Source organism: Chiloscyllium plagiosum, chromosome 6, assembly GCF_004010195.1.
Source record: "Chiloscyllium plagiosum isolate BGI_BamShark_2017 chromosome 6, ASM401019v2, whole genome shotgun sequence".
Taxonomy (NCBI): Eukaryota; Metazoa; Chordata; class Chondrichthyes; order Orectolobiformes; family Hemiscylliidae; genus Chiloscyllium; species Chiloscyllium plagiosum.
In genome coordinates this window covers 74,665,738-74,686,175 of record NC_057715.1, presented here as the reverse complement: position 1 = coordinate 74,686,175, position 20,438 = coordinate 74,665,738, and the positions used below count along the sequence as shown (strand labels likewise).

General features: G+C 39.2%; 1 protein-coding gene across 2 annotated transcripts in view; it reads right to left on the bottom strand.

Moving 5' to 3' along the window:
- The window catches only part of ddx10 (DEAD (Asp-Glu-Ala-Asp) box polypeptide 10), a 246,547-nt gene that overhangs the window by 197,031 nt on the left and 29,078 nt on the right, over window positions 1–20,438 (bottom strand). The window contains exons 2-5 of one of the 2 annotated variants that reach the window (XM_043691861.1): window positions 15,002–15,256; window positions 6,247–6,307; window positions 2,601–2,731; window positions 605–763 (exon numbers count right to left, since the gene is read on the bottom strand). In XM_043691861.1, coding sequence (XP_043547796.1) covers window positions 605–763; window positions 2,601–2,731; window positions 6,247–6,307; window positions 15,002–15,196 — 546 coding nt within the window. In that variant the 5' untranslated portion in view covers window positions 15,197–15,256. Of the gene's footprint in view, window positions 1–604; window positions 764–2,600; window positions 2,732–6,246; window positions 6,308–15,001; window positions 15,304–20,438 lie in introns of those variants that run through there. The other variant, XM_043691863.1, reaches the window with a different exon arrangement.

The following is a 20,438-nucleotide window of genomic DNA, read 5'->3' as shown; positions in this document are numbered from 1 at the left end:
TAAATGGAAACACATTTAGTTTAGCCCTAAAGCACTCCATCTTGCTCATCGCTCAATGCATTCAGATCAACTATGAGAAATGAAGTACCATTTTCCCAAAAAAAAGACACAGCATTTCAGATATTAGCATTCAAACACACAATAGCCTGTCGTCGTTGTACTATTTACGCATAAGTAACAACATTGTCATTATGCTCTCATTGCTTTGACAACAAATTCTGCACTAACACATCTAATTAGATGACAATTTAAACATGTTTATTTGTAAACATAGGATTTCTTTTGCTATTAACAAATTCTTTCGATGTTTCTAAATAAACTTGAAAAATCTACAGTCTGATAAAAATTGCAAATTCTGCGTATAATCAGGCAACTTCTAAATGAGGCAATATTTAATACTCATGACAACATTGTGGAATAATCTGAACATTGTACAGTTCCTTGACAACATTGGTGATTATTTGACAAGTCAAGAGCTGAACATTATTGAGGAAATAACTAAACTATACACTCAACCAATGTAATTTTAATATTTTACCCTTTGTGTAGCCTTATACTTTAACTCCAAGCAAAATAGTTCTAGAAGTACATTCTTATTGCCTACCTTTCCTCCTATTACTAGCCCAGCTGAAAATTCATGATTTTTCCCCACTTTGCGTAGGACCTCAAAGGTCTGATATGCAAGTTCTCTTGTAGGGGATATGACGAGAATGCCCAATCCATCTTCTGATGTCCATTGTTGACGATAAAGACATTCCAATATCTATAGAGTGGCAGACAAACTGCTATTAGCATAAGGTCAACAAAATCAGCTTGTCTAATGAGTGGTACAAACCTTTTAGATTGCTAATCTTTTACGAGCAACTTTCCTTTGAAGCAAATTACCCAAATATTAAACTCAAATGCTGGACATCTGAATCACCATATATATAATTTCTTGGTAACCAGCAAAACAAAACTGGATATCAAGTTATTGTACAAGTAATGCACATCACAACTATGGCATAGATTAAATAAGCAGATTTACATTCCAAAAAATATAATGTACCATAAACCAAAGAAATGTAACACTTCGAAAAAAAAAGTGTATCTGAACAGCAGACTCAATAACAGTCCAATAATCAAGAATCCTGTCACAGGTCCATCCAATTATTGAATAAATAGACTGGTATGCAACATAAGCCTCAGCTATTCATTACTCAGGGATGTCCAACTCTTACATTTGGTTACCAACTTGCATTACAATAACAAGGGTACAAATTCACAAGAACATGATACTGTGTCAGGCTGTTCCCAATCACACATCATCAATAAAGATATTTTCATAAAATGGGAATAGACAACGCGGCTGTCCTTAACTCAGATTTCTAGATATACGGCTGGGTAGAGAAATAAAAATGGTCTATTTTTCACACAAACCAAGTACCCAAATTTTATAGTCAGTAGTAAAGCAACGATGCTCACCTTTAAGAAAAGCACCAGAAAAAACTATCAATTTCTGTTGTTATTTACCAACTTTATGCTTTTCCCAGTGGCAGTTTAAATTTGGTGATAGGCTGAGGGAATCTTTCCCTGTATAGCAGCAATGAAATCAGCAAGCATTTAACAAATCAATCACATGGAAATGTTCATAGAGAAAACCAGGAAATTAAGAGCTCTTAACAGATATCATTTTACTTTTAGATTTCAGACAAAGAAAGACATTATTTTAACTTGTGTGTTAATTGAAAAATAAACAAGTGTTGAAATAAATACTTTAAATGTGGATTTATGTTTTAAAATTCTGGAGAAATTTGACATTCCATCAATGTAAAATTAGTATCTCAGGCTCAGGTGTTTACTGATAATTATGAAGTTAGTATGACAATAAAAAAACTATTTACATTTTATTCTACAAGACGTAATTTTCAAAAGTTGCTTTTAAAAGCAGCGAAATGGTCCAAGAGTGGAACTCTTGACAATTCAATTGGTCCTCCACTGATTGAATTCTGGGGAAATCTGAACAACACACCCTTTGGAAAAGCACAGAATTACTGATAACAACTGCTGCAATTCTCCCTTATTCTGCAGTTGCATGGATGTCAGAAATGTCAAATTGAATGGAATAATGGTGTGAATTCTGACAGTTTCACTGTCCTTATTATCGTTAACATCTCTATGACACTATGTTAACTCAGAGCCAATTATAAAGTCAATATTCTGTGAGAAACACACAGGGAGTCATGGCACAGCATTGTCTTCAGGTGACATGTGTTGGAGGGCAGAGGGAAATTAGAAAGATGTTCAAACAGAACATTCCACCCATATTGAATGTAAGCACTTAGTCATTTATATTTCTACAAAATGTACATTTCCAGAATTGTAACTGAAACTGCTTATTCAAGCTTGTTAAATTGCATTACAACTGCTCATCAAAAATGCACACGAACAGAAAATTTAACAACTCTAATTACAATAGACAATAGGTGCAGGATTAGGCCATTCTGCCCTTCGAGCCAAACAAACTTGCATGTTATTTCATACGTCATTCATATTTGCTTGGTCTGCCAAATCAGTTTTTCATTATTAGAAACCATGCCCCATTAATCCCAGTCACTTACAGGAATAATAAATGCCAACGTCTTCCCAGATCCAGTCTTTGCAGCACCAAGAATATCTTTGCCTTGTAACGCTAGTCCAATTGTTTGCTTCTGTATTTCTGTGGGCATACGATATTGAGCCTGCAACAAACCTACAAAGAGAATACAACTTTTACAAATTTCCAGAACAGATTAAGCCAAATCTGCTGTTTAATTTAAGCACAGATTATACTGTCAGGTGCTTTACTTCTCTCCATAATTCTACTCAATCAGAACTGAATAGAAGTAAAAGGCTAACAAAACATAAATCTTGCAATATGGAGTATCAAGCAACTTTTGAATATTTATATTTCAGTATTTCGCTACAGCTATATTCCACGCAAGATGAGATGCATGCTGAAATAATCCTGTAGGCTGAAAAGAAGTTAACACTGCAATACATTCTTCACCCAAAACAATGCTTATTTGAGTATATGCACAAAACACCATATGGAAAATACAAACACAGTATTAGCATGACTGCACTGCCTTGAAAAGCTGAGGAGGTGCTGCTTTTCAGAGTGCATGGTGGCTGTTTTGGCTTGGAGGGACAGTCACCATCTCAGAGTTATATCATCATACAGCACAGAAACAGACCCTTCGGTTCAACTCAACCATGACAACCGAGTTTAAACTAAACTCATCCCACGTGCCTGCATTTGGACCATATCCTCTAAACCTTTTCTATTCATGTACCCATCCAAATGTCTTTTAAATGTTATACCTGTACCTGCATCTACCACTTCCTCTGGAAGTGTATTCGCATACAAACAATCTTCTGTGTGAAAAAGATGGCCTTCAAGTCCTTTATAAATTTTTCTCCTTAAAAATATGCCATCTAGTTTTGAATGCCCCTCCCACCCTAATTATACCCCTCTTGATTTTATAAACCTCTGTAAGGTTACCCCTCATCCTCCTACACTCCAGTGAAAAAAGTCCCAGCCTATGCAGCCTCTCCTTATAACTCAAACCCTCCAGTCCCAGCAACATCCTGGTACATCTTTTATGCACGCTCTCCAATTAGGTGATATCCTTCTTATAGCAGGGCTACCAGAACTGTACATAGTACTCCAAAAGTAGCCTCACCAATGTTCTGTACAACTTCAACATGACGTCCCAACTACTATATTCAATGGTGTGAGCAAATGAGACAAGCATGCTAAACATCTTCTTAATCACCCTGTCTACCTGTGATGCAACTTTCAAAGAACAATGTACCTGAACCCCTATGTCTGTCTGTCCAACAACACTACTCGGGGTCCTACCATCAACTTCATAAATCCTGCCCTTTTTTTAAACCAAATTGCAATACCTTACAATTAAACTCCATCTGCCACTCCTCAGTCCATTGGTCAAATCGATCAAATCTCTGTGCATTCATTGCTAACCTTCTTCACTGTCCACTATACCACCAATTTTGGTGTCATCCACAAACTTACTAACCATGTCTCCTAAATTCTGCTTTGCCAACAAAAACTTCATTGTCTGTTTAAAAAAGTAGTCAATAACACCACAAAATACTAAACAAGTACTATATGAAACAGGAAACATTTCCTACAGTAAGGATTATATGGAAGCAAGAGCTTCAAAACAGAACTTCAGCTATTTATTCCTGCATTCAACTAACAACTGCAGATTCAGCTACATAGTAAGAGTAAAATGAAACAATTTTCAATTGACTTCTGAAGTAATAAGTAAAATCTAAAGCTTCCATTTAGTTTACTGGATTAGCTGAATTTAAAACATTATTGTTAAGCTGAAACTAAACAGCCTCACATTCCTCAAACAATTAGGTCAGAGGTTCAAAACTATTTTTGGTTGAAAGAACCCTTTCCAAATGCATTAGTAATCACAGGTTTCCAAAGTAAATTACCCACATAATACACATGTACTGATGAGCTGCCTATACAGAATATTAACAATGCTTTCAGGAAATGTATAGTCATTTGAAGACTGATCCGACAAACCTAAGACATGCGATAAACGTGACCCTACTAATATTATAGTGGATGCCAACTGAACGACTTTAAATTCGATAGATTGCCTGTTACTAGTATACATAAGAACTTAATGTATAGATATTTAGTAGCAGGAGTAGATCATACAGTTTCTCAAGCCAGCTCTACTACATCTTTTTGAAATGTATGTGAGATGCGGGTATTGCTGGCAAGGCCAGCATTTACCTCTCATTTCTAACTGCCCTGAAAAAATGTTGGTGAGCTGCCTTCTTGAACCACTGCAACCCACAATTCTAGTAGGAGGGGAGACTGTACTCCATCATAGCTGAACATTAGCCTGAGCTCCATTTTGCTGCTTAATCCCCACATCCCTGAAGTCTAAGGCACAAAAAAATCCTATCCATTCTGCCTTAAATGTGATCAATGATGCAGCATCCACAGGCTTTTGGGTAGAGATTTCAGAGAACCATGGTCCATTACAACAAGTGAATAAAACGTTTCCCAAGTAAAATGATATTTTCCAAAGACCATGTCCACATTCTTCTGGCAGGAGAGCAATCCCTCAGTGTCCAACCTATTCACAATTCTTCAAAATCTTGAAATGTTTCAATGAGCTGTTGCCTCATTTTTCTAAACTCCAGCAATACATATAAAATTTATTCAGACCCTCATCATTGTACAATCTTACGCAATTAATCCAGTGCACCATCAAGGTACCACCTCGAATACAAGAACACCCTTCCTGAAATACAGAGACCAAAATTTAATTCAGTATTTCAGATCAGGTCTCACCAAAGCCCTGCATAATTGTAGCAAGAATTCCTTATTCTTGCACTCCCAACCCTTTTGCAATGAAGACCAACAAGCCATTTCCTTCTCAATTGCTTGCTGTATTTGTAACACAATTTCTTTCTCCTCTTCCTTCTGTTAACTATGTCACCAGAGGCATACATGGATTCAGAATTATGTTCTTGAAAGTTGGATGATGATATTACAGGTATTCATTAAGCCAATAACTCTTAAGAATGTAAATGTTACATTCTTGGTTACATAGTCTTTTGGAGTTGGGGGAGCACAGAAGTGAGTGAGAATAGGACAGTGCCTCATGATCATGGGTTCTCAGGAGTTCCCCACCACTAAGGACCACGTCAAATTCACATGCATTTTCCTGCACATGCATAATAATGCATCTAATCATGACATCACACAAAAGATGCACATAATGATGTCAGTGCCTGGGACTCAGTGTATTCCTCAATGGGCACACATGTATAGTTGCCCACAGTTGTTGGTGTCAGCAATCACTGCATTACTTAATGGCATTACTTTGACAATCAACAAAACACTTTACATCCAAAGTACTTGAGAAATGAGATCATTGATGTAATGTGGCAGCCAATTTAAGCCCAGACAGCTCCAAAAAAGAGCAATGTGATAATGATGAAACGATTGGTTTTCATGATGTTAACTAAAAGATAATTATTGGCCTGAACACCTGGACAACACTCCTGAATTTCTTCAAATTGTGCCTGGGGAACTGTTATGGCCACATGATTAAAAAAAGTGTTTTGTTTTAAAAGTCTTGTACAAAAAAAAAGGAAGGATATAAAGGAAGAAAAATTGACAGATCAAATGAAGAAAGCATAGAGAAAAGGTAGAATTCCACTTACCTTTAATGGTTTTTTTGGATAATGGAAGATCTGAAAATTTGACCACCTCCTTGGCATTTATCTGAAAGTCAAAACACAGATTTAAACACAACTGATTCACACTGCTTCACCATTCTTTCTGCTGGCTAATAACCACCTGAATTCCTTACAGGATTTATTAGTAACTATCTTAAATTTATGGGCCTTTACTTTGAACAGATCCAGAAGTGGAAACATTCTCTTCCATTATCAAACCTTGTCATAAAAAGATTATCTGGGTTTTCTAAACTCAATTGTTGAATATACAAGACATGCGATAAATCAGAATACCAAAGATAAAAAATCATGGACCAAGATACTTTTAAATAGTCACAATTTGTTTATTTTTTTCTTTGGTTTCTGTTTTATAAAAACAATGTCAAATAAGGCAAGGAACATAACAGAAAGGAGATTTTCATGCAAAATATAGTCAAAAACTTAGGAATATATCAAGGATTCCGCCCCATCTTGTCACCTTCCAGATATAGATGATTGCCACCAAGCAATGCAACAACAGGTGGATGAAGAATATGGTCTATTTCCAAGCCCAATTAAGAAAATGGAAATGTCAAAATTCTTGACACATTAGTGTTAATAAAAAAAAGTCGCTAAAATGCCAACATTTATTGGCTTGAGGTGGTTTTTGATGCAAATAAATCATTGTTCATTCAACTGTTCAGCGTTGCTCGGTTAATTTAGAAAGTTTCTTTTCCCTCAACATATTTGCTTAAAGTGAGTGCTGACAAGTATGTCAAAGATCTAACTGTGTAACAATATATCATTTCTACAATACAAGCTAACCATCAGATAAAGAATGGTTTAAATTCACATACAATACACACTTCAGGTGATTTTTCTCCAAGCTACTGCACCTCCTCACATGAACATATGTTTTAATGAGACACAAGTTAAAATTCCGTAACACAGATTCCGTAAAATTCCGTAATCTAATCTAATCTAATCTAACACAGAAGGACCTCATTAAATAAAAAGTGCATAACACTTCATAGAGGAGGTTAACTCACTAACCATACCTCTTAAAAGTCATACATTTTATAATAAGCAGTGAGTGTGTACATATATCAAACAGAAATAAGGTTGCTGTGTTAAATATATTTAATAACTTTTCCAGCCTAATGGACCAGACGAAGTTACAATTCAGTAACTAGATTCTACAATCCAGAAAAATTGTTGAGCCAAACAATCTGGAAAAGGTGAACACTTAAAAATCTTAAAACTTGTACAAAAATATTAACATTAGGAAAAACTTCATTAATCAAAAGATTACAAAACAATGTAGTCTATGTAATTCATCGGAGAAAATAGGAAATAATTAAAAAAGGACTAGATTTCCTGTACATGTGACGAACGTACACATCAGTGCCACTAAAAGGAGGAATGAGGACAAAGCCATTAACAGACATTTCATGCAACATGGGTGTTTCACACCCTTCAATTTATGGGGATTGAGACTAATATGAACTGGGCTTCTCAACAAAGGAAGGCAATTCTCATCCAAAATTAAAACAAAAATAACTATAAAAATACGCTGCCTGAATCGGCCAATGAGGGACAAAAAAAAGCGTATTTAGGACACTGCTGAGGAATTAATTATTAAATATTTTCCATCTATATTTACAAAAGAGGGGGACAGTATCCAGACTATGGTGACTGGAAGGGCTCAAAATGAGTAAGGAGATCATGCTGGACAGACTGACTGTCAGTACTTGACAAGGTACAAAACTCAATGAAGTTGCATTCAGATGGCATTTCTTTAGCCAGCAAAAATTTTATGAGTAGGCTCCTCCAAGTCAGGGCAAAAATGCAAACAGGAAATTCATAAAGGAACCTCTTTTCCCATCATAAGGGCAGGTATGAAATACCGGAATTCTGATTCCAGCAAAACTACAGATGTCTCCCATTACAAGTCCACTTTCACAGAGACCCATATCAGAAAGAAGGTCTGCATCACCAAGAGCAGGATTCACTCGAAAGGATCTGGCTTATGGAATCAATGAAAACAAAGTGCAATCAAACCAGAATGTCCAAAGATAATCCTGGTTCATTCACACATTTGAAGAATCTCTATTTCAAATTGAATTCCCAACAATTAAATAAAATTTAACAATGCATTAGACATTCATTTAACACTATCGCTGAGCAAAATCAGAAATTCCTCCTTGCTTATTCTACATGCACAAATGCTTAATCCATGAACTGTGAACTATTCATGAATATAAATTGTTTTTTCAGAGTATCATGAACATTTTGATTCAGGAATAACAACAGAATGCACTAATATTCTTTTTCCTAGGTGCTTTATTGCACATTATGCACGGAAGAGTTTGTATTATTAGTCAGTGAAACCAGAAGGTCGATTAGTGCTCTTCAACTTGTTTCATTTTGGATACATATTGCATACTAAATAGTCCCAATATTGCCTCTCAAACCACCTCAGCAAGTCATTTTTCTCCAGCCTATTGCACTTGCATCATTTCTGAACGAGGAAGGCAAAGGGCTGCTGTTAAGAGGGTGCTAAATGTCCAGCATACCTAGAAATCAGGAAGAGCACACCTTTTAGCCACAGGAAATGTGTGTAAAATTTTCTTAAAGGAGTGGAGCACAGAACTGATTCCTGCTCTGCTCATGGTAACTGAAATTCTTCAGGGGATATAATATGTGCTCACAACTATATTAGACAGTCCAAAGGAGCAGACATTAAAGACTGGAAGTTCAGATTCAAGCAAAGGTGGAAAAGAATTGATTCAGAGCAGAAAACAGAATAAAAGAGTAAGCTTACAGGGAACTTACAAACTACTATAAACATTCCAAAGGTATCTGAACAGAACTAGTAGTGAAGCTAAAATTAGGTCCCTTACAGTCAGAAACAGGAGAAGTATAATGAGGATCAGAGGGATGTCAGACCAATTAAATACATACTTTGGTTCTGTTTTCACAAAGGAGGGCACATACAACATCCCAAAGATATACCGGCTCTAATGAAAACAGGGTGTATTGGAAAGAGGGGAAGTAAATCAATGTTTACTAAGGAAACCAATTAATTTAAATTATGCCCAGGATACTAAAACTCAACTGAGTTTGAATTCACTATACTGACAACACCAATGAGAGGGTACAATGTTGGGGGGTATAAAACCAGGGCATTTTGAAAATTTCATCACAGCAACTGCTGTAGAGCTAACTGCTCATCTAATATCTTATTCGCAAAGCCATAAGAAGGCACTCTCTATCAAAAAGGTACCTTTTCCTGTAAAAATACTCACAGTAACATTAAAGACAATGAACCAGAGAGATCAGCAGATGGGAGACTGAAGATAGCGGAGAAGACAGAGTGTACTTGAAATTAAAGTTAATGTAATGTTTAGTCATTTTTATTGGCACAGCATTTTTATAGAGTTAAGGTCAGATAGTAATTAGTTAAGACAGTGTTCAGTTTGTTAATAGTCTTGTTTATGTTCATTATGAGATTTAGAAAAATAAATTATTTTTCTTTAAGAGGAAATTAAGAGTTCTCTTTCACTCATGCACATTTTAATAGATTACGAGATGAGGTAAGCTTTTCTGGAGATTTGGTTTTTAATTACCAGAGGGGTTTGACCTCCACTTCATAACAATTGGTAGACATTTTTCAAGATTCTTTGAGACTCCGGAGCAGTTCTTACAGATTGGAGGGTACCTTATGTAGTCACACTATTTTAAATGGGTAGAGAGAATACAGCAAATTATAGACCAGTTAGCCTGACATTGTTAGTGGGGAAAATGCTACAGTCCATTAGAAAAGATTTAACAGCAGAGCATCTGGAAAACAGTAACAGGATCAGAGCCAGCATGAATTTACAAACGGGAAATTATGCTTGAAGAATCTATTGAAGTTTATTTTCCAGGATGTCACTAATAGAGTTGATATTGAAGAGCAAGTGAATGTGATTTATTTGGACTTTCAGAAGGCTTTTGATAAGACCTTCTAAGAGACTTGCATGGGAGTAGAGTACTGACATGGAAAAAAGAACTCGTTGGCAGATGGGAAACAAAGAGTAGGAATAAACAGGTACAGAGTGGCAGCAAGTAACCAGTGGCCTACCTTAGGGATCTCTTCACAATATATATTAATGATTTAGATGAGGGAACTAAACATTAATATCTCCAGTTTGAAAACAACACAACGCTGGATTGGAGGGTGAGCTGAGAGGAGGATGCAAAATTGCTTCATTTGGACAAGTGATTTGGACAAATTTAGTGACTGGAAAAATGCATGTCAGATGAAGCATAACATAGATAAGACCTAAGTGCACCAATCTTGCACACAGGTTGCTGAAAGAAAACATGCTGGTGTAGCAGGCAGCAATAACGGCAAATGATGTGTTGTCCTTCGTAAGAAGAAGATTTGCGTACAGGAGCAGGAAATGTCTTGCTGCAATTGTACAGGATCTTGGTGAAATCATACCTGGAGCAGTGTGTGCAGTTTTAGTCTCCTTATCTGAGGAAGGAAGTCTGGCAAATAGAGGGAGTGCAACAGAGGTTTACAGTCTGTTTCCCAGGATGGCAGGATTAAAAATTGAAGAGATTCTGAATATATTATCAATTATATTCATTGGAGTTTATAACAATGATGGCAGGAGTGTCTCAACCTCAGAAACCTACCAAATTGGAACAGGACCAGACATGGTAAATGCAGGATGTTCCTGGTCAGCAATGAGGAATTTCTTCACAAAGGGGTGAGCCTGTTGAATTCTCAGGCCAAAATATTGAATGTTTTCAAGGAGATGTTACATATAGTTCTAGCGCTAAAGGAATCAAAAAGATATGAAGAAAAAGCAGGAATAGCGGACTGAGTCAGATGATCAGCCAATGATCATATTGAATAGTAGAACAAGCAAAGGTTGTGTGGCCTTTTCCTGCTTTTTGTGTTTCTATGTTAAAGGAAACAGAGGCAAAAACATTAGTATAACCAGGAACTGGATGGGAAATGTCAAACTTTGACAATGTTATATAACTCAGGAGGTAAAGAGAGAGCAACCGAATTCCATGTGGTCCAATTCTGAATGTCTCCCCTTCTACTTCACTTAAAATTAAATTGCTTCCTACTATATCCCAAACACCAAGAATGAAAGGAGACTTGCCAATCGCAATTCAGTTTTTTAAATCTGTGCACTTCTTGACCACAGCTCATGTTAAATAACATTAATATGCTGCAGTTCAGCTGTTTTGAGAGTTTACTTGTTAAAACAACTAATCCAGTGACATGGACTGATAATCTTGAGAATGCGAATTCAAATAATCTCAATTCCCACTGGTGAAAAAAAAAAACAGACCACAAAACTACTCCTGGGCCATATCGAGGCAAAACAAAAAAACAGAGCAACCTAATCCTATCAGTTACATACCATTGTCAAAATTTAATATTTCCCATACTGGTCCCTGGGAGGGGGGGGGGGTACGGTGGTTAGCACTGCTGCCTCACAGCGCCAGAGACCCGGGTTCAATTCCCGCCTCAGGCGACTGACTGTGTGGAGTTTGCACATTCTCCCAGTGTCTGCGTGGGTTTCCTCTGGGTGCTCCAGTTTCCTCCCACAGTCCAAAAATGTGCAGGTCAGGTGAATTGGCCATGCTAAATTGCCCATAGTGTTAGGTGCAGGGGTAAATGTAGGGGAATGGGTCTGGGTGGGTTGCGCTTCGGCGGGTCGGTGTGGACTTGTTGGGCCGAAGGGCCTATTTCCACAATAAGTAATCTAATGTTTTTGCCTCTGTTTCCTTTAACATAGAAACACAAAAAGCAGGAGCAGGCCATGCAATCTTTGCTTGTCACAAAAACCCAATTGGTTACTATCCTTTTGGAAAAGAAATCAGTCCCATCCTTAACAATGTTTTGTATGTCAGAGGGCAGCTAAAAGTGGAGCATATTGCTATAGGTCAGCTGTCACTTGTAGGCTTGCCAGGTACAGATGGCAGATTTGCTTCCCTATACAATATTATTATAAATGGGTTTTTATGTCAATCAACATTACTGTGATGATTGGGCCAGTTTTTAATTCCAGATTTTTATCTTATTCCAATTTCACCATCTGGTATGGTGGGATTCGAACGCACACCCCAACAGTGACAGTCTGGAGTTCAAGATTGCTCGTCCAGTGAAAGTATTATGGCTCCACCACTTCCCCTAAAATATTTCACTTAACTAATTACTTCTGGAGTGTCAGGATATCAGCAGGTAAAAAAATTGCCCCCTAAATTAAATGTTACACAGGTGAAGGATGACATTTGCACACAGTTTCAGAGGCATTTCATAGCTTGGACACAAGGGGCTATAAGCAACAAAAGGGCTGGAACTGGAAGGTGAAACTACTCTGCAAAAGGAGACAAATGTTGGGACAAAGAATAATTACTCGGGTGGCAAGATACTATATACCACAAAAATTTGCACAAATGCCAGATTTTCACAATATTTATTAATGACTTTGATTATTAAATAAAGTTTTACTGATAATTTCTTGGCAATAAAGAACTTAAACATTGCTAAAAAGAGACAGGAAGTCAATCTTTTCATTTAACGCTCATGAGGTCTCAAGAGCAAGAAAATCAACTTAGAAATAAAATAAATTTACACTGTATGAGAACACAGTACTGATTTGTTGAACAATGGTTGGCGTGAAGTAGTAACTGTAAAGTGTCTTAACTAAAAGACTGAGTTCAAATCAGACAAGTCAGCTCTGGTTCTTCAGGGTTCTGCAAGGGAAGGTGCTCTTCATAGCCCTTTCCTCAGTGAAAATAGTACACTATACTTTTTGCCTACAAAGAATAGAGCTGCGCAAGAGAATAAATGTAGTTTCTTGCACAAACAAAAATCAAATTACAAGCCTGACTGATAGTCGTAAACTGTTTTCTGGAGTAATTGTTAACACTATCTAACAGCAGAATCACATTTAATGTTGGACATTATAATCTGAATTTTGAAAAAACACAGGTGGGCTGAGCACAGGCAAAACTAGCAGCATGCGACTGCTTATTTTTGAGAAACCTTCCAGAGTAATCTGAAGCAGACTGTGTACATTCAAGGATGAAAGATGTCAGTCTTTGGCCCAGCCACAAGTTTGCACAATAAACAATCAACAATGATTTTATCAGGATATACTTTATAAAGACGAATAGTTTTGCTATGCCCTACATTAAGTAAACATGGTGAACAGGGAAGGCACTTAGGGCATAGCAGCGAGTCCCTACCTTTGATCCAGGAGACCTGAGTTCAACTAGCACCTGTCCCAAAGATCCACTTGGACACAGACTTCCACACACAAAAACATTCCTGAGGAACTCTCGACCATCTCCACCTCAGCTCCATTGATATAGATAGGGGTGTGCCCTCCTCCTTGCTTCCTGAAGTCGAAAATCAGCTCTTTAGTTTTGTTGACATTGAGGGAGAGATTATTATTGTTGCACCACATCACCAAGCCCTTTGTGGTGTCGTCTGCGAACTTGTAAATAGAGTTCGGATGAAATTTGGCAACAGAGTTATGAGTGTACATGGAGTACTGTAGGACGCTGGTGTTGAGAATTGTTATGGAGGAGATGCTGTTACCTATCTTCAGTGATTGTGATTTGTGGGTCAGAAAGTTGAGAATCCAGTTACAAAGGGCAGAGTAGCAACCTAGGAGTCTGGAGATTATTTTTGTTGGAATTACGATGCTGATGATGGCGTTGTCATCAATAATTAGAAGTCTGACATAGGTATCCTTATTACCCAGATGTTCCAGGGGTGAGTGCAGGGCTAGGAAGTTGGCATCAGTCATAGATCTGTTGTGCCAGTAGACAAATCACAAGGGATCAAGGCAGGCTGGGAGGCTGGAGTTGATATGAGCCACAACTAACCGCTCGAAGCACTTCGTGTTTATGGAGGTCGGAGCCATCGGGCAGTAGTCATTGGGGAACGTTGCATGTGTTTTCTTTGGTATCAGGATGATGGTAGACTTCTTGAAGCAGGTGGAGAGTTTAGATCGTAGCAAGAAGAAGTGAAAGATGTCAACAAATACTCCCGCCAACTAGCCCGCACAAAATCTGACTGCACGGCCAGGGATTCCATCTGGGCCAGTCACTTTCCATGGGTTCATTTTTAAGAAGGTCAATCTGACATCCGCAGCAGTGACTGACGAAACAGGTACGACTGAAGCTGTCAGGGCAGGTGACACCATTTCACTAACCTTCTGTTTGAACAGTGTGTAAAATGCATTGACCACATCAGGAGGGATGTATTTTTGTCTACTATTCTGTTCTGCTTCATTTTGTAGCCCATTATGTCATTTAGGCCTTATTACAAAAGGCACATGCCCTTGTGATCAGTTTAAGTCTCTCACCATCAGCTTGTTGAATGATAGGCCATTCTGCCCATTGAGTCTGTACTATCTCTGCTCCTACATCTTATGATCTTATTCACTCAATGTTATTAACTTTATTTCTATCATTGATCTGGTGGTTTTGACAAGCTATCCAGTCCTGTTTCCACGAGCACCAGATTTATATAATGGCTTAACCATGTGTGCGCATCGAATCACGACTCTCTGGGTCTGGCCGTCCCTGACTTCCCCACCATATCACCACTTCCCATTTTCCCACTTCATAACTCTCTCCCATCCCTAGCTACGACTCCACCTCACACCGACAGCCCACTGTCCCACTACAATCCGCGCCCGCCCCCCATTTCCGACTCCCCGGGCTCCGCTCCTACCTCGGGATAGCGCTGCACCAGCCTGGCGATCACCTCCCTCTCCACCTGCCATTCGGGTTTTCGCAGCTTCCTCTCCTGCTTTAACCTCGTCTTCTTCCGTTGATATTTCTTTTTCCACTTCTCATAGTTTTTAATTAATTCGCTCCTTTCGGAGGAGGCGGCGGACAACTCACTCGCTTTTCCCGTAAACACCATGCCTGGAGCGAGCACGACCTCGCCCGACGCACGGCAATGACGTCACGCGGCGGGCGCTTCCTGATGACGTTGTGGAGAGGGTCAGGACAAGGGCAAAGGAGGTGAGCAAGTAGATGAAGAATAATTAATAATGTGTTAAATATAGCTGTGTTAATGAGACAGTGACAATCAATAACAAATTGCTAGATTGACACCATTGAAAACGTTAACTTGTTTAAAGTCGAGAGAAAATTAAAAAGCTAAACACAACTTTTACGATTATGGAAATGTGAATAGGAAAATATTGGTTTAGAATTACAGATAGTGTTGAATTAACATAACTCAGATAACTCTCCAAGGTATGTTGTACAGTCACATATTTTATAGCACAGAAAGAGGCCCTTTGGTGCATTGTGTCTACGCCAATCATCAAATCCCTTCTAATCCCATTTTCCAGCAATAGGCCACAACCTTGTGCGCTATGGCATTTCTAATGTTAATCTAAATACTTAAATGTTTTGAGACTTCCTTTTTCTATGACCCTTTTAGATCGTGAGTTCCAGATATCCACAACCCTTTAGGTGAAATGCAAATTCCTCAAAATTCTCCTCAACTTGTGTTCCTTACTTTAAAACAGAGTCCTGTGATTATTGGCCCCTCTCCTAGGGGGAAAAGTTTCTCTCTCAGAATTTTCTACACTGCAGTTACATCTCTTCCCCCCCGCCTTCCCTTCAAGGAAATCAACCCAATCTAGATGAATTTGTCCAGTACAGGGAACATGCTGATGAATCTCCTCTGTACCTCTCATTCTTTAGAAAGTGTGGCATCCAGAACTGCATACAGTCCTCCAACTGTGGCCCAACTAACATTATATACAGCTTCATCATACCCTCCTTGCTCTTGAATTCATTGCCTTCACAAATAAAAGCAAGTATTCTATATGCCTTCTTAACCACCTTATCAATCTGTCCTGTTACCTTCAACAGTCTGTAGACACGCAAACTAAAGTCTCTTTGATCCTCTGTACTTCTTCGGTCCTCCCATTCAACACGTATTACCTTGCATACTTCATTGCTAGTACTTCCAAAATAGATCACCTGACATTTTAGGATTAAATTCTATTTGCCAGTGACCAACCTGTCTGTAGCATTCTCATCCTCACAAATTACCCCACCAATTTTTGTGAGACCTGTAAACTTACTGATCATGACAGGTGCTGAATGTACACAACAAACAGCAAGGGACTCAGCACTGAACCCTGTGGTATTTCACTGGACACAGACAAAAAAAAATTCAACCATTACTGTCTACGTGCTGCCAATAAGCCAGTTTTCAATCCAATTTTTCAAAATTGCTTTTGGTCCCATAAGCTCTTAGTTTCTTTACCAGTCTGCCATGTAAGGCCTTGTAAAAAGCCTGACTGAAATACATGTAGACTACACCAACTGCCACTACCATCTACACATCTAGCCACCTCCTTGAAAAATTCAATCAAACTTATTTGACATGTTCTCTCCCTTACAAAGCCATACCGAATTTCTTGATTAATTAATTCTTGCCTCTCTAAGTTGACTAATTATATCCCTCAAACATTTTCTCAATAGTTTCCCTCCCATTTATGGTAGACTCACTGACCTGAATTTTCCTGGTTTATCCCTATCACCCTTTTTAAAAAAAAGGTACCTCTTTAGCTAAACTTCAGTCCTCTGGCATCCCTCCTGTGACCAGAGAGGATTTGAAAATTAATATTAGAGCCCCTGCAATCTCTTCCCTTGCCTTCCACAGCAATCTGGGATACATCTCAACTGGGCCTGGAAAATTTTATCTACTAAGTCTGCTAATTCTCCTCTCTCTCAATGCTAACTTGTTCAAGTGTATCCTGTAAGAGTCAGCCAGTCAGGTCCAGATGAGCTCGAAATGGGAGCAGCTCACAGCAGTGCTTCTGCTGCTGTATCATTGCAAAAACAATGACCCAGATTTTCCGATGGCCAGACGTCATTATTCTAGGGTAGATGGTGGTTAGGCATCAGGGCACCGTGGAATCCTCATTGTAGCAGACACTGAAGGACCTGTCTGGAAAAGTGGAGATTCTGCTGGACAATTCCCTTATGCGTGGAACCCTCTGAAAGTCTCCATTTAAATTAGAGAATTCATAAAGTTTTGATGAAATTAAGTAAATAATTACTCAGGAAAGATTAGACTATTAAAAATGTAATCTTGAAGTTAAAGTAGACCCAATATCTCTCTTCTAAGGTCTACCAAATTTACCATCTTTAGACACTCATGGCAAGAAACTATTTAATATTCTTGCATACTGTGCACGGAAGAATATTCTGATGAATTGGGTGTCTGAGCAGCCAGGCTTGCTGGGATGGCAGAAATTAATTATGGAGCACATTCCCTTGGATTTTTTTTACAAACATGGTGCACCACACAACAGACAATTTTTATAAGACATGGCAGCCCTACTTGAGTTATTTGGATATAGATTTGTCAGCTGTCTTAACTACGGCATTTGCTTAACCAGGACGGTTAGGCTTGTCGAGCCCTGGAGGGGGGAGCTCTTGAGTTAATATGGGTATGTATATAATGCTCCCGTTCTTTTGTTTGGGAGTTTTGTGCCAAGCATAGCTGGTTTGTATTTTGTGTTTTTTTTTGTTTTCTTTGACTTTTTTTATCTATTATTTACTTATTCATTGGTGTTGCTTTGCACAGTGTTAGGGTTTGTTTTGTATTATAGGATACGTTAGTAGTTTGTAGACAGCAGTTGTATTGTAATTTGTGTTTATTATACCGTTATTTGTTATTGATTGTATTTTTCAATAATTTTATATGTTTGTAAAGTTAAAAAAATTTGCTAATAAATATATTTACAAAACAAATGTAGTCTAACTTCATTCTGTGGCTGTGGTGGTGAAGAGAGGTTGTGGGTGATGGATCCAGTCCATTCCTTGTGACCGTGGCAACTGCAATGGTGGCAGACTGAATGATCTCTAGCTTCTTGGGAGCTGATTTGGATGATCGGTCTGTTCTTGGAGGTTGAGATGGGCCCCACTCCTCGAGAATTGGGACAGTCTCCTAGCTATGATGCCAGCTAGAATAGTGGCAGCAATAAGGCAGCTTTGTCAGAGATGACATTCTGGGTCCAGTCAGAGGCAGCGGGGACTGCTTTAGTGTGCTTCCTCCTTGGTGTTGCAGCCTCAGGAGCAGCTTTGGCAGCGTCCCGTAGCCATTTAGGAAATCAAGAAACCATGGATGGTATTGGAAACAAAAACAAATTGATTGGAAAAAGCTCAGCAGGTCTGGCAGCATCTGTGGAGGGAAAGCAAAGTTAATATTTCGGATCTAGTGACCCTTCTTTGGATCTGATTGTAGCTAGGTAAAGGTTGGCATCTATGCCAAAGGTTGGGTGGAGGCAGGGCAAGGAGTAAATGGTAGGTAAAGGTGGAGCCTAAAGAGGTAGGGACAAGGGTCAGGCAGACAAAGGAAAGATTAAAGGTCAGCCTGGGAGAATCGATTGCTACTAATGGCTGACAATGTGTTCTATGCGGTAGCAGCCTATGTAATGACAAGGCCTGGTGTGTGGGGGTTGAAGTAAGGACATGGAAGAAAGTGTTCAGGCCCTAAAATTATTGAACTGAATAGAATTCCGAAGGCTGGCGGGTCCCCAAACAGAAAATGAGATACTGTTCTTCCAGCTTGCACTGGAGCGCTGCAGTAGGGATTTTGGCCAGTGAATACACTGGAGTGTTGAAGTGGCAGGCAACTAGAAGCTCAAGATCATTTTTATAGACAAGGTAGATGTTCTGGACAGTGGCTGTCCAGTCTGTATTTTGTCTCTGTGCAGCAGACCAAATTGTGAGCTGCAAATGCAGTAGACTAGATGGAGTGAAGTACAGATAAATTGCTGCTTCACTTGGAAGGTGTGTTTGGGACCTTGGATACTGAAGAGGGAGGAAATAAAAGGACAGGAGTTGTACCTTCTGGGATTGTGTTGGAATGTGCCATGGGGAGATGGTGGAGGTAGACAAGGAGTGGACCAAGGTGTCCTGGAGGGAACCGTCCCTACAGAAGGGTGACAAGAGACTGGAACGAAATATGTGTCTGGTGGTGGCATCCTATTGGAGGTGGTGGAAATGGCAGCTAATCATCCTTTGGATGTGGATGCTGATGGGATGGTAAGTGAAGAGCAGGGGAACCTGATCACTGTTGGGGGGAAGGGAGGGGTTTAGGGCTGAAATGCAGGAGATGGGTCTGACCTGGCTGAGGGCCCTGTCAACCATGGTGGTGGGGAATCCTTGGTTGGGGAAAAAGATGGCCATTTTAGAAGTTCCCTTGTCAAAGTTGGCATCATTTAAACAGATGCGACGGATGAAAGAGAAACTGGGAGAATACAATATACTCTTTATAGGAAGCAGGATGTGAAGATTTATAGTCCATGTAACTGGGAGTCATTGGGTTTGTAGTGGATATTGGTGGCCAGTCTATCCCCAGAGATGGAAACCAAATGTTGAGGAAGGGGAGTCAGGAGTCAGAAAGAGACCAGGTGAAAGTGAGAGCAGGTGAAAGTAAACCTTTCCAATTCTGAATGTGAGAGGGAAGCAGCACTGATGATGTCATTGAATTACCAGAGAAAGAGTTGTGATTGGGAGCTGGAAAAGGACTGGAATAAGGAATATTCCGTGTACCCCACAGGTATACCCGAGGCCCATGCAGGTACCAATGGCTGCCCCTTTTAACCTGAATAATGTGAGAGGACTTGTTCAAAGTAAGAATAAGTTCAGCCAGGCAGAGGAAGGTGGTGGTGGAAGGGATGCAATAAGAAACAGAGACCGCTGAGATCATCCTGATAGGGGATGAACGTGTAAAGGGATTGCATGCTCCATGGGAGAAAGGAGATAACTGGAGCCCACAAACTGGAAATTTTCAAACTGATGCAAAGCATCAGAATAATCACAGATGTAAGTGGGAAGGGACTGGACAAGGGAAAAAGAATATTGAGTTGTGGTGGGAAAAGGTGAGGAAGGAGCAGGCAGAAACAATGAGCCTGTCTGGGCAATCCTGTTTGTGGATTTTAGGAAGGTGGTAGAAGCAGGGACCACTTTCACTCTGTCTGTAGGAATAACCCTGAGCCTCTCATTGCTTCTCATTTCAATAAGCAACCTTGCGCTCATCCTAAAATTTCGGTCCTGAGCTGCTGCAAAGTTCCAGTGAAACACTACCCAAGCTCGAGTAACACCTAACTTTACACTTTGATGTGTCA